The following is a 12,778-nucleotide window of genomic DNA, read 5'->3' as shown; positions in this document are numbered from 1 at the left end:
TACATTGATCCAAAGCAAATCATCGCACTTCATCCGCCCCCTATGACCCGGAGCCGGTGACTAGGAGGTTGTTGAAGTGGCGCGCCCGCGCCCGCTGTTTGCCTCCATGGCGGATGAGTCAACCGCCACCCAACGAACGCCGATCCACAATAACAACTCTTATTTCTGGATCTTCTCTCTCAACAACAAACAACAACAACAACAACAACAACAACAACAACAACAACAACAACAACAACAACAACAACAACAACAACAACCCAAGCAGTCATGACCACGACGCAAGCATCACCTCCAGCCCCAGGCAGTGCAGCAGCACGTCCCACTCCCTCGCCGCCAGCTCTCGCGCCTACCTCTTACCCCCACATCTGGGACCAAATCCTCTTCTACGCCGATCAAGCCACCTTCTCCGCCCTCCGCGCGACCTGCTCCACGCTTTACGGCGAAGTCGCCGCCCGTCTCTACAACCACGTCGAGGTGCACCTCACCAAGCAGACCGACCGCCTGCACATCGACCTGTGCGCGCCGTACACCCACCGTCGTCTCCCCGGCCTCGACTTTGCCACCAACCCAGTCTTGTGCCTGGACAGGCTGTACCTCTTCTGCACGTCACTCGACGAGGTCGTCCACGGCGTGCCGGTTCTGCACGACGTATGCGACGCCGCCCTTGACACGTTCGGCGCCCTCGAGCGTGCGCTGGAGAATGTCACCGTGCACCGGGTCAACGCCGAGTACTACTGGTCCCTGTTTTCGCTGCCCCAAGTTCGCAAGGTCGTCGCCTTCCTCCACCCCAAGCCCGACCCGTACGCCGGTTACGAGTCCGAGGAAGACGACTTCCCCGACCCCTTGGCTATGCCCCTCTTCCTCGCGACACCCGGCCCGTCGGTGCGAGGGGTCATCATCAACGTCACAATCGGGGCGACTGGCTTCCGCGCCGACAGCCTTCAGCACATGGCCAACCTCGAGCGGATCGGAATCATTGTGCACAAGGGCGACGCGCCGCCTCCCGCCCCGCTGCGCTGGTGTGCCGGCCTTTCGGGCCTTTTCACCAGCCTCGCGCCGCTGTTCCCCCGCGTCAAGGTCGTCATCTCCGGCCTCGAAGCGCTGCCGGACAAGTGGCTGAGCACCAACGTCGTTCCCACCGGTGCCTCTGAGCGCCGCCATCACCTCTGCAAGGAGATCGCCCTCTGGATTCGCTGCTGCCAGGTTCTTAGTGCGGGGAAGGGAACTGAGTGGGCGGCGAGCCTCGAGAAAGGGGACGGCGACGAGGTCATCGGCATCGGTCCCATCATGGAATCGATCTCTGTCAAGTCGCTCGAGCAGATGCGCGAGTCGATCGGGGACGGGGCGTTTGACATGTTCATGATCCCGCCTGCCGCGTGGTGTGTCCAAGTCAACGCCGGCAACGGCGCCGGGCAGTAGTGCGTGACACCCCCTGGGTTCACGCTCACCTCGAAGTGAGAGAAGATCACATGTACATAGAAGTAGAAGACAAGCAATGAACAGGCTGATGACGACGCACACTTACCGACATTGACCGGACTGGGGGTTGGTTGACACCAAGCTGTGCCCATGCCCACCACGCCAAACCAGATCCACCTCCACCGGCGCGTCTCACTTCACCTGGCACTTGACACTCAACCAACAACTGGCAACAAGACTGACGCAACAACCATGCCGCCCCCACGTCCCGGCACACCAGCACCGCGCCCCGCGCTCTCGCCCACATCGTACCCAGCCATCTGGGACGAGATCCTGCATCACGCCGACGAGTCAACCTACCCCGCCCTGCGCGCGACGTGCACCGACCTCCACGCGCGCATCAGCAGCAAGCTGTACACGCACGTAGCGGTACGCATCGTCAAGTCGGGCACCGGGGCCACCGTCGAGCCGCAGCACCCATGTACGCGCCGCCGGGTGCCGGGGCTCGACTTCAACGGCGGCGCTGCTGCCCGCGCGCTTACCCTCGCGCGGCTCAAAGCCCACTGCGTGGTGCTCGACGAGGTCGCGCACGGCCAGTACATGTACCCGGTTCTCGATGGCCTCCGCAGGCTCGACATTGACGCGCTCTTCGAGCTCGGGCGGGCCTTGGGGGGCGTCACGACTCACCGGTACTACGGCAACACGTACATGCCGAGCGTGTTCGACCTGCCCTCCGCGGCCCGGCTCGTGGCCTTTATCGAGCCAAAGGCGAACATGAGCGTCTACGTCCCCCTGCCGGTCGCGGAAAGCGAGTTCGCAAACTTATTCCAGGCGTTCCCTGGCCCCGCGGCGCGTGTAGTCGTCCTCAACTTCCCGCTCAACGGAGTCGCCGTGCGCGCCGACCACCTCTCCCGCGTGGACCACCTCTCGTCCGTCTTCGTCATCGTGCGCGCTGGCACCGCGCCGCCCAAGGCGCATCCGCCGCAGAACACGTTCGGCGTGCTCTCGAGCCTGCTGCTCAGCGTTGCGGCCTTGCTCCCCCGCGTCAACTTTGCCTTCCTCGGGCTCGAAGACGTGTCCGACAAGTGGGTGAGCAATGACCCGCTCCCCGTCCGGTGGGACGAGCGCCGGCACGCCCTCCGCAGCATGATTGGGTTCGCTGTGCGCCGGTTTCAGGTCATCGAGGCGGACGAGGACTTTGACGACTGGTCGAACCGCATGGTTGCCGGTGACGACCTCGCCAACGGCCAGATGAGGGCGCTGCTCGGCGCCATCACTGTCGACACGGTCGCGTCCCTGCGCGATAGGGGAGGGGACGAGCTGTACCGCCGCTTCACTGTCCCGCCGGAGCAAAGCACCGGGTAGGGCGGAGAAGGTGTGCCCTTGGGTATGCTTGTGCAGAGTAACATGAGACATTGGACCGCATGCATCTGCGACCGATGGGCCGAGGAATGCCTCACGGCGCCGGCAACGTGTGATGCCGGCGGGGAGGCAGGCAGGCACAAGGCACTGTTTCACGCAAGGTGGCCTCGGGCTCCTCGACTTTGCCACCCGCCAGCTGGCTGACTACGTACATATGTATCAACCCTCCCCTCCCGTTTCTCACCTCTTACTCATCCACACAACATCACACAACCCACACCAAACTGACACAGCAGCCATGCTTCAGCTGCTGTCACTTGGCGGAGACGCCGACCCGACCAAACCGGCATTCACGCCGTCCGCGTTCCCGCACATCTGGGACCACATCCTCGAACTCGTCGACAAATCGGCCCTCACGGCGCTCCGCGCGACCAGCCACGACCTGCTGGATCGCATCGGCAAGGAGCTGTACAGCCACGTTGCAGTTCACATCGACATGTCGAAAGGAAGCCTGTTCATCTGGCTGAGCGATCCTTACACGCAGGGCCGAATTCCAGGCTTAGACTGGAACTCGTCGCCGCTGGATCGTGGCCTGTGCCTCCGTCGCCTCGAGTCACACTGCACCACGGTCGACGAGGTGGTCCACACATACCAGCCACAGCGTTCTTGCAATTACGTGGTTTGCTGGGTGCGCGACCAGCGGCCCATTTTGGACCGGCGCGCGCTGGTCGAGCTCGAGGCCGCACTGTGCAATGTCACCACTCACCGACGACACGGGAAGGAGTATCAGTCCATGTTCCACCTCCCATGCGTCCGTCGGCTGGTAGCCTTCCTCACCGCGCCAGGCTATGGGATGTTCCCCACTGTTAGCCGGCCATACAATCGCCACGATTGGCGGTCACCGAAGGCGTTTGTGCCGAGCACTGGGGTACGTACCGTTGTGATCAACATGCCGATGGGGTCGTATGCCAAGTTCCTGGGGGACATCGAGAACCTCTCTTCCGTCGTGGTCATCTTGCCTACGGTCAGATGGACCTCGTCGCTCTGGAACCTGCTGGTCACGGCATCAGACCTGCTCCCGAGGGTGCGGTTTTCTTTCCTCGGCCTCGAGGCGATCACCCATTCGTGGGAGCAGTGCGACCTCTGCGGGCATGATAGCCATGACCCGGTTCCCGAGGCGTGGGCCAACCGCCGCCACAGTAGCCGCCGCGAGATTGCCTTATACGTCTGCTGGGCCAAGGCCACCCGTGACGCTGAAAACAGCGTCTGGCAGGAAGTTGAACGCAAGACCGACTGGAAGCGCACCAAAGACACTGTTCCCGGGAAGATGTTTGAAACCTACGTCGACTGGAAGAGCCGTGTTGTCAAACACGAGCGACTTGTCGACCGCAACCCAGAGGCCATTGCCGAGATTGGGGAGCTGCTCGATGCTATCACGGTCGAGACGTTGGAGTCGCAGCGCAAAATCATGGGGGAGAATCTGTTCCTCCAAGCCACCGTCCCGCCAGAACGATCCAAACTCAATCGCCGCCGTTAGTCATGCCACGACACTGGCTCACATGTAAGTACATGAGTTGGAGTGCCATTGCTTGGTTCAGACGCGATGCCCACCGACCGCACAATGTCTCCTCCATCATGAACCAAGACGGATGCCCAGGATATACTGCGCCGGGTCGACGACCTGAACCAACTTGATGTTGTCAGCGACATACCCGCCTCACCACGAAGCTTTGGGGACTGCGCCCGTCCATTGCATGACCATGACCGGGGGACAGTTCGTCGAGGTACTGGCAGTCGTATACCAGGATGGCGGCCTTCGCGAGCGGAACCACTTCGCCACCCCCTTCTGACATGTCAGTCCGCTCCTCCCCACGACCACTTGCCCCTCTTTCCACCACCGACAACGGTCATCAAGATGGAAGGTGAGTGGGACTCGTGGCAGCTGATGAAGACGCCTGGGTGTTTGGCGATCATGCGACCTTGTGGCGCGGCTTGTCGGCTCCGGCGGCGATCTCAGCGCGTTGCGCGTGTCGACTACGGCTTGGTGCGGCTTGGTGTTGTCCGGCGGATACAGGGACCGAGCTTTGTCAGCTGCTGACAGATTGACAAGCACTCACATCACTCCGTACATGTCGATAGCCTCCTCATCCGTGACGCAGGCATCCCGGCGCTCGGTGAGACAGTACATGTAAGACCTAGTCCGACTTGGCCACTCGGTACATGACATTGTCCAGAACCGGCATCTTGCCGAAAGGAACATAGTCTTCACGCAACCAGAAGTGCTATTTACACTGCCTGTCGTTGAGTGGTTGAAGGATGATGTTGTCGGCGTCTGCGACACACTCGTCGCCATGGCATGGCAGTCGTACTGGCTACATCCTTATCACCTTATGTACATTAAATCCAACCCCCTTGCCCACTTGGCTGCTTGACTAACCGGTATACCCTGGATAAGATACGGTTGGTAATCGAGGACCTTGTTCTGGGCCATGCAGTCGACGGCATATTTCACGTTCACCACGATGCTTGAGGGCCGGCGGAGCCTCAACTGGTCGAGCTGTCTGCGCGACAGATGGCGGGATTCAGTGACACTATACATGATGATCGAGGAAGTTTGGATGGGACCGAGCACTGCCCCCTCTTTCTGTCGAGTCAGCCCTGTCCCATTGATGCCCTGTACATGCCTGGATCTTCAAGAACGTCTCGACGTCTTTGTCCTCAATGTCGAGGTGGAACGACATCGGGGCCAGCTTACCCCAGCCGTTGAACACCTTCGGGATGAGCCACGCATTGCGGAAGGCGGCTTCTACCGCCTTCTCGGTGTGGAGGGATCTGTAGAGTTTCTCTGGGAGCAAGAACGAGCTTATGTCAGCCTTCACCTGACCAGACGCCTCACGTCACACTATAGAGCTCCAACGCGGCGAGGTCAAGGGCGCAAGCCCGTCGCACGTTGATGCAATATTGGACCCAGTCCATCTGGAAGGTGATCTTGCTGTTGTCACCGATTCGTTGCGCCTGCTTCCACATCATGGCCTCGAAGTCTTTGTCAAACGGGCCAGGAGGCTTGATGTGATACGGCACGAAATGGACGTAGGCGCCCGTCGTGCAGACCTTAGGCGGGAGTTGGACAAGCACAATGTCGGGTTGAGCTGCTCCCCAAGGGTCCTCCTCCACAAAACGACCGCCGTGCATCTGTATGTCAACTGCAGTCGAGCCCCGTCCCTCCTGTGGTCAGACATACCCGAATCTTCTTCCAAATGTCTATCTCGCGGTCGGAGTCGACGTCGTGAGCTTGAATGTCGAAGCACAACCCTTCGAAGATGCCCGACATGATGAGGTGTGGTGAGAAGAAGTTTGATGAGGAAGGAGGAACGAAAGGTTGTGGAGAGAGACAAAAGATGAGTAGATGGGAGAAGTCAAGAGTGGGTGGCGTTCGTGGTGTCCTTTTATATCCATGTACGATGGCTTGTGCGGTCCGTACGCCCTGACTCACCTTTGGTTCTTTGGTCAATGCGGTGCAATAGGTGAACAAGAGGCATGGTGTGGCACACCGCCAGCAATGCGGTCGGTACGCGACTGTACATCGAGCTGCCAGAAGCGAGGCAGCTGTACAGGGCTGTAACGCACATCCCTGGTGCATGATACTCGACTCGCACATACGGCTGTCAGGGATCATTTCTGCTCCATGTGGCGGCTGTGGGCTGAAAGCTGGTTGTTTAGCGAGTGCACGCTGCCTTTGAACCGCAGTGCAAACAGCCTTGGTCCTTGCGCACGGCAAAGGTTGACTATGGGTTGTGGTGCAGGACGTCTCACACCCAATCACGAAATGGCGCCGGGATACCACTGCGTGCTATCCTCGCAGGTGTCACTCGCTCAAAAATATCACCTCGTTGGAAGGGTGCGGCTCGGGTGGCACATACAGTACGCCGCGAGGTGGCGGCGCACCAGTGGCCTCTGTCGTGTAGGTGATGACGGCGAGCGGCACTGAGCCCAAGACCAGCCTCGTCGGAGACTCAAAGACACTAAGCAAGTCGATATAATTGGATAAGAGAATCACTATGCTTGGTATGAACTAGTTATAGGGGGAATGTACAGCATGTACCAGGGTGAGCCGAGTGCTGTAGGGTGGCAACAGCCAATGTGGCGTTGTGACTGGGTCACCACCGACACGGAGCTCTGTTCCACTCGCTCCATTCATACACATATATATGAGGGGGGTCATCTACACACCGTTCACGAACAAGAGACCCTGCCACAACCTACTCGACAGCCTCGATGAGACTGTAATCCTCCGGGTTGAGGAGCCTGCCTTGGAGGAGGCAGTCCATGACATACGCCCACCCCACCAGGGTGCCCCTGAGAGGGGGTCCGCCCCAGGTGAAGGGCATCCCCCCACTCTTCGTTACATTGCAAACGGTGACCGCCATAGAATCTTCTTGCGAGACTATGTAGCCACCGGCCGACTGTGTGTTAATGGTTGCCCTATAGCCCACCCACCTTAATCACGCCGTCCCAACCGCTCCACTGCCCTCCCCTGCCATGAAGGTAAAATCCGATCCCGTGGAGGCCCCTCAGGTGCATCGGGAGATGGTCCGATGGCGCGGGTTGGAAGATGTCGAATCCAGGCGGGCGACGATTCGGCAGGCGGTCGGGGATAACTTGTATCCTTGTCGTCAGCTATTGGTTTCCGAGGCCACTCACGTCACGCCATACCGCTCTATAGCTTTCGCATCGGTTGGGCGGACTTTGCCCTCTAAACCAAGGCAATACTTGACCCAACCGATTGTGAATATCGCGACACTGGAATATTTGTTTCGGACGACCTCTGTTCCCAATTGGAACATAATTCCTTCGAAACTCCCGTTCGGCGCATTGCTCTCCGTCCTCGCCATCGCCGGCATGTAGTAGACGTAGTTGCCTTCCTTTGGGGTCGGCGGAGGTAAAACTAGTACAATGTCGGCATTGTGGATCCTGTCGACGACATCGCCGTAGTTCTCCTGCGTGGTTGGCATTGCATGCGGCGTGTCTCGGTGCACCCACCCTGATACTTTGCTTGATTTCCGCCTGATCGAAGTTGTTGAAGGTTTGAACAAAGATGCTGTACCCTTCGAATTTGTGCGACTTCTGCGAAGGGGGGAGAGGGTGCGAGCTTCGGCGGCCCATCTTCAAGTGGTAGAGGGATGTGGTGGCGCTTTGAGTATGAGAGAGTCAAAAGGAGGGCGAATGAGGGGATGAGAGAATGCAAGAGTGGATGGCGCTGGCGAGTCTCTTTTATACCTAGTCATTTGACACTCCGTGAGGCCTGTGCGCACCACTCACCATTGCTTCTCCGCTTCATTACAAATACGATACAGAGAAGCACTTCGCCAGGCGGGATAAGCCACTGACGACAGTGATCCGGGCTCTGTTCCACTGACATTCATGCGCCTATATACGATATATCCCTACACATGGTGGTCGCCTCTGCTCGCCTAGTAGTACCTCTTGCGAGGAGCAGCAGGCAGGCCGTACGGCGTCGGGTCGAGGACCTGACCTTGGGCAAGGCAATCCATGAGATATGCCCAAACCACACGGGTGCCTCCGTACCCCTCAAGTTCGTTGCCGCGGCCCAGATGACCACGGTGCTGCATGTCAAAGACTGTCACCTGCGCGTTGTCCTTCGACAGTCCGCTTCATGCTTCTTGCGCCGTCCGCATGCTGTCCCCGGGTTGAGCGACACCGCCGTGTGTTACCCACTCGACGACAGGCCTCGTCAACGATATGCATGTCGCTGGGCGAGGCAAGTGCGATTGAGTTTGGGGGTTGCCCTCAGCGATCGTGACATAGTTGGCAGGGATGGAGTGGGTGCCTCGCGGCGGAGAGCTGTGTGTTGCCCCACGCGCGACGACACGCCTAGTCAACGACATTGGGGTCGGCGGCGAGGCAGTTGTTGGCCGATTTAGGTCGCTTTGTCCGCGTTTTCAGTGAGGAGACCAGAATTGGCAGGTGGAGTGGGGGCAGCACGGCGGTGACCGGACGGCCAGATGCGCGACGCCACGAGGCGGTGTTGCCCGCCGCCACCTCCACCACAACAAAAGGCATAACATACATGATCGTCACGATACCAAACCTGCGCTCGGGGGTCACGGCGCCTCGCCTTGGGGGCGGCGCATCTCAGGCCACATACTGGAAGCTGACTAGACCAAGTTGAGCGAAACCCAAACCCGGCCGCGCGCGCGACTCATGCCTCACCAGCCATGAGCTCCTCGGCGAACAACTTGGAGAACTGCTGCTCGGTCTCGAGGGCGATATCGTAGCGGAACAGGCGGTCGTGTGTGTCCCTGCGCGTGGGTCAGCTCCGCATGCGAAGGTAACCCACCTCGATCCAAGACGGTCAATGACGACGTTCTCCTCGCCCTCTGGCAGGGCAGCGCGCAGGTCGGCGACCCACGCGTCGCGGTCCTCGCGCTTGAGGTGGAGGTGCTTCGAGTTCTCGTCGGCGGTGTGCACGGCCCAGTCGGCGCGCGGCTTGCGGATCTTCTGGTAGACCTTGAGCGCGGCGGGGATCTGGTCCTTGGACTTGATGCGGCTGAGGATGATGCCGAGGGCGACCGCGTCCTCGATCGCCTGCGCGGCGCCCTGGGCGAGATGCGGCAGTGTAGGGTGGCATGCGTCGCCGACGAGCGCGAGGTGCCCGTCCACCCAGGAGGGGAGTGGCTTGTGGACGCGCAGACGCCACTCGAGCACCTCGTACTGCGGGACCAGGGAGAGCAGCTTCTTGACGCGTGGGCAAAAGTCGGCAAACGTCTCGAGCATCGTGTCCTTGTCGCCCATTGCCGTCCACTCGTCCTCCTCGACAAAGTTGCCGTCTGGCTGCGAGGTCGAGATGTTGAACAGGTCGCCTGCCTCGATGGGATAACCCTGGGTGTGAGCGCAGCCGTTGCCTAGCACTTACCATGACGTGACGTCTTTCGCCGATCCAGCGGTGAGACTGCGCCTCAGTGAAGAAGGGGAGGAGTTCTGGGTCGTTGGCCGCGAGCGACTTTCGCACCATGATACGGTACGCCGCCTGCCCCGTGCTCTCGACTGGCGGGTCAGCGGTCGCTGGTCACACTCCACCCACCCTCGTCCTTGATGCCCTGCTGCTCGAGCAGCGCCGCGCGCGCCTTGGACTTGATACCGTCGGCGCAGATGATCAGGTCGGCGTCAATCCACACCAGCTCGCCCTCGACGGGGTATCCGTCCTCGTCGAGGTCGACCTCGTCGTCGCGCACAAGCAGCCGTGTGTTCTCAAAGTCGTACTCTGAAATCACCTGGTCAAGGTGAAGGGTCACGCGGCCAGTGTCGAGCGCGCCGCGGACCAGCGATTTTTGCAGCGCGGACCGATGCACCGTCTGACCGGCGTCAGCGACCCGCCGCGTCTCGCCACCTGGCCACACTCACAATGAATGGGTGCCCGTACTCTTGCCTCATGTAGTCCGAGTAGTTTGTTGCGGTCAGAACCTCGTCCGTTTCGCAGTCTGCAAGTTGGCCAGTCAGTCACTACCGAACCAATGCCGGGCCACTGCCGACCCAGCGAGCGCGCGCGCGACGGCCAAACGGGCACGGTTCGGCCTGCACGAGCTTCGGCTATGAGGCAAGCGGCGCGGCTCCCGAGGACGAGCCTACTCGACCTCGGCTCTAGGAACGCAGCTGGGCGGGTGCAAGCCGGCGCGAGGGCCTCGAGCTCGAGCAGGCTGCGACAACTTGTGCCCCCGGCGGCAAGTGAGAAGCATGAAAAGTAGGCCATGGCCATGTCGTGCTCGCTGCGGGCGGGCTCGACTGACACCCGTCGCCGCGCCGAGAGCCGACTCCACCACCTCAGCCCGCTCGCTCCACCCCACCCGCGCCCGTCCGAACCAACCCACTCACCATGCACGTTGGCCACCTGGATCGCGACGCCCTCGGCCTTGCAGATATCCATCACGCCCCAGCGCGTGAGGATGCGGCCGAGGTTTGGGGGAATGTTGATACCGGCGCCCACCTCGTCAAGATACGGCGCCTGCTCCCACACATTGATGTTTGTGAACCCTTGGCGGGCGAGGGATAGGGCGGTACCCATTCCGCCCATGCTGGGGGTGGTGTTAGCTGTAGGGTTCGGGCTGGCGCGGAGTCGCGCGGAGTTGCGCCGCGACTCGACGCGGCTCGTGCGCTCGCTCGTTCGCTCGGAGCAAGCGTCCCGAGGCCAACGCATGCTCCGAGACCCCTCCGAGTACTCACCCCGCGCCCACACTGCATGTCAGCTCGATCTCGCGGCGCTACGCACATGTGGATCCGGATGTCGTGGAGTGCCGGGGCGCGCATCGCAACTGTCATGCCGGGGTGTTGACGATAGAACAGCTGTTATATAGCTGGCGGTGCGGGGGTGACGTGGTGCAGTGCGGTGGGTGAGAAAGTCGAGCAGGTGCAGCAGCAAGCAGCAAGTTGCAATAGGGCCGTGCTACAGTAAATGGTGGGGGCGAGACCACGGGTGGCAAGGAGCGTGCGAGGGGTAGTGGTGGTGGGGAAGGAGGGAGCGAGTAGCCGTGATGCAGGTTTGCTCCTTTCAAAAGTCGTGCACGCACCCCCCCTTGCTCACGTCTCATGGGTCCCCAGTGGCCCGACGTCGTCGGCATCGTTCGCATCAGTGCTCTCGGCGTAAACGGGTGATATCGCGCCGTCGAGGGTCAAGGTGAGTCACCACCACATGTGCGCCGCGAGGAGGCGTCGAGGTTGTGGGCGCGGGCGGAGGAGGCCGGCTCTGTCTGAGAACAATACACGGCGTGCGTGGGGCTGGGGATCTCGTCGAAGGCGGCTGCATTGAGTCGTTTATAAGTAAGGACGAAGAGGGGCCGACGAGGATGAGTTGGAGGACGAGGAGGTGCAGGGCAGCTTCGACACGGTGTTTGGGTTTCCCTCGCTCTCGGCTCTGGGGCCCCCATGACGGCATGCCGCTCACGAGCCAACCTGTCAGCTCTAGTCGCGGCATGCTGCTCTACATGCCTACTGTAAGCACCGAGCCCCGCGTATGCTGAACGACTTGCACAGTGTGACACACACACGTCTCGTTATGCACCCCGCCGTGCGTCGCAACAACAATGAACAATGCAATGCAATGCCACACAATCCGAATCGGCAGATCGACACGGCTCGGAGACGGCCGGACCGCTCGGGCCGCCTCGCCCCCAGCTTGACGCCGGGCGCGGCGCGGCGCCGCGCGGCACTTGCGCTGGATCAGGTGTTTATTGTCTTCAACGCCCCGTCGGGACATGCATGGCGCCGAACAAGGTGGACGTGGTGCGGGCTCTGCTGCCTCGCACCTGCTTGCTCGCGCTCCTCCTTCGCCCCCTGGTCGCTCGCTGCATGCTGCGAGCGGGGGGTGCGAGGTGGCGAGTGCGGTCATGTCACGTGACTTGGGTGCTCTATTGTGGTTGGGAAGGGGCGTACGCGCGGCGGTGGGAAGCAAATGGAGCTGGGCGAGAGAAGAGGAAGACTTCCGAGTCATCTTCGTGCGTGCTCGGGTGTAGAAGACGACGAAAAGGCAACGCCGAACTCACGACCCGCCGCCGATGGTTCGCCGCGCCGCCGAACGACGCCGGATCACATGTCCGCAACCCCGCGAGCCATGCCCAGAACAAACGCGCCAAGAGCGCCGACATACCGGCCTCAATTGCAGATCGGCGTGGCCGGAGCTACGAGAAACGCATCTCGGTGTCCGTGAAATCGCGATCCGCCGCTCAAACACAAGAGGCCGACCCCGCTCCGTCGGCGGCGGGGGCAGACTCGGCGCCGCAAGGCGAGACGCGCCGAGATGCGCGAGATAGTGAGCTGATCGCCGCGATGCAGCGAGGCTCGAAAGCGTCTCGGAACACGACCAAGCGCGGGCATGCAGTTGTTGTCTTCGCGAACAGTGGTGTTTGGTGCCACGGCGGATGTGCCACATCCGGTGGGTGTCCCGGTGGAGCCCCGCGTCACTGTGCTTCCGACGGGAAAACCT

General features: G+C 61.0%; 6 protein-coding genes across 6 annotated transcripts; 3 read left to right on the top strand and 3 right to left on the bottom strand.

Moving 5' to 3' along the window:
• Positions 1-270: 270 nt before the first annotated feature.
• On the top strand, positions 271-1,422 carry LOC62_07G008893 (uncharacterized protein; the record flags this gene model as incomplete). Its single annotated transcript, XM_062775436.1, has 1 exon — positions 271-1,422. One exon carries the CDS (start codon positions 271-273, stop codon positions 1,420-1,422), a length of 1,152 nt encoding a protein of 383 aa, XP_062631420.1.
• A 252-nt stretch (positions 1,423-1,674) lies between these two features.
• Positions 1,675-2,787, top strand: LOC62_07G008892 (uncharacterized protein; the record flags this gene model as incomplete). The annotated part of the gene is made up of 1 exon (XM_062775435.1): positions 1,675-2,787. The coding sequence occupies one exon, from the start codon at positions 1,675-1,677 to the stop codon at positions 2,785-2,787; it is 1,113 nt and encodes a 370-aa protein (XP_062631419.1).
• Positions 2,788-3,082: 295 nt separating this feature from the next.
• LOC62_07G008891 (uncharacterized protein) lies at positions 3,083-4,321 on the top strand (the record flags this gene model as incomplete). The annotated part of the gene is made up of 1 exon (XM_062775434.1): positions 3,083-4,321. One exon carries the CDS (start codon positions 3,083-3,085, stop codon positions 4,319-4,321), a length of 1,239 nt encoding a protein of 412 aa, XP_062631418.1.
• A 658-nt stretch (positions 4,322-4,979) lies between these two features.
• LOC62_07G008890 (uncharacterized protein) lies at positions 4,980-6,115 on the bottom strand (the record flags this gene model as incomplete). Its single annotated transcript, XM_062775433.1, has 5 exons — positions 4,980-5,066; positions 5,222-5,415; positions 5,465-5,616; positions 5,681-5,976; positions 6,026-6,115. 5 exons carry the CDS (start codon positions 6,113-6,115, stop codon positions 4,980-4,982), a joined length of 819 nt encoding a protein of 272 aa, XP_062631417.1.
• Positions 6,116-7,186: 1,071 nt separating this feature from the next.
• LOC62_07G008889 (uncharacterized protein) lies at positions 7,187-8,013 on the bottom strand (the record flags this gene model as incomplete). Its single annotated transcript, XM_062775432.1, has 4 exons — positions 7,825-8,013; positions 7,486-7,781; positions 7,282-7,450; positions 7,187-7,228 (listed from the first exon to the last, which is right to left on the bottom strand). The coding sequence occupies exons 1-4, from the start codon at positions 7,945-7,947 to the stop codon at positions 7,187-7,189; spliced, it is 630 nt and encodes a 209-aa protein (XP_062631416.1). The 5' UTR covers positions 7,948-8,013.
• An 842-nt stretch (positions 8,014-8,855) lies between these two features.
• Positions 8,856-11,385, bottom strand: OpS4_3 (FAD-dependent monooxygenase OpS4). The gene is made up of 7 exons (XM_062775431.1): positions 11,055-11,385; positions 10,675-10,874; positions 10,207-10,283; positions 9,887-10,157; positions 9,719-9,849; positions 9,143-9,684; positions 8,856-9,104 (listed from the first exon to the last, which is right to left on the bottom strand). Exons 2-7 carry the CDS (start codon positions 10,871-10,873, stop codon positions 9,005-9,007), a joined length of 1,320 nt encoding a protein of 439 aa, XP_062631415.1. The 5' UTR covers position 10,874; positions 11,055-11,385; the 3' UTR covers positions 8,856-9,004.
• Positions 11,386-12,778: the final 1,393 nt, after the last annotated feature.

The sequence above is a fragment of the Vanrija pseudolonga genome, chromosome 7, assembly GCF_020906515.1.
Source record: "Vanrija pseudolonga chromosome 7, complete sequence".
In the NCBI taxonomy this organism is placed as follows: Eukaryota; Fungi; Basidiomycota; class Tremellomycetes; order Trichosporonales; family Trichosporonaceae; genus Vanrija; species Vanrija pseudolonga.
The sequence above is the reverse complement of the archived record's forward strand: the minus strand, read 5'-3'. Positions and strand labels throughout refer to the sequence as shown.

Bases quoted from the DNA above. Each gene is read 5' to 3' on its own strand.
- OpS4_3 (XM_062775431.1), bottom strand. From the start codon at position 10,873: ATGGGCGGAATGGGTACCGCCCTATCCCTCGCCCGCCAAGGGTTCACA. The intron at 10,284-10,674 runs GTGAGTGGGTTG...GCCAACTTGCAG, and splicing joins CCAGGTGGCCAACGTGCATG to ACTGCGAAACGGACGAGGTT. The intron at 9,685-9,718 runs GTAAGTGCTAGG...GCTCACACCCAG, and splicing joins GCGAAAGACGTCACGTCATG to GGTTATCCCATCGAGGCAGG.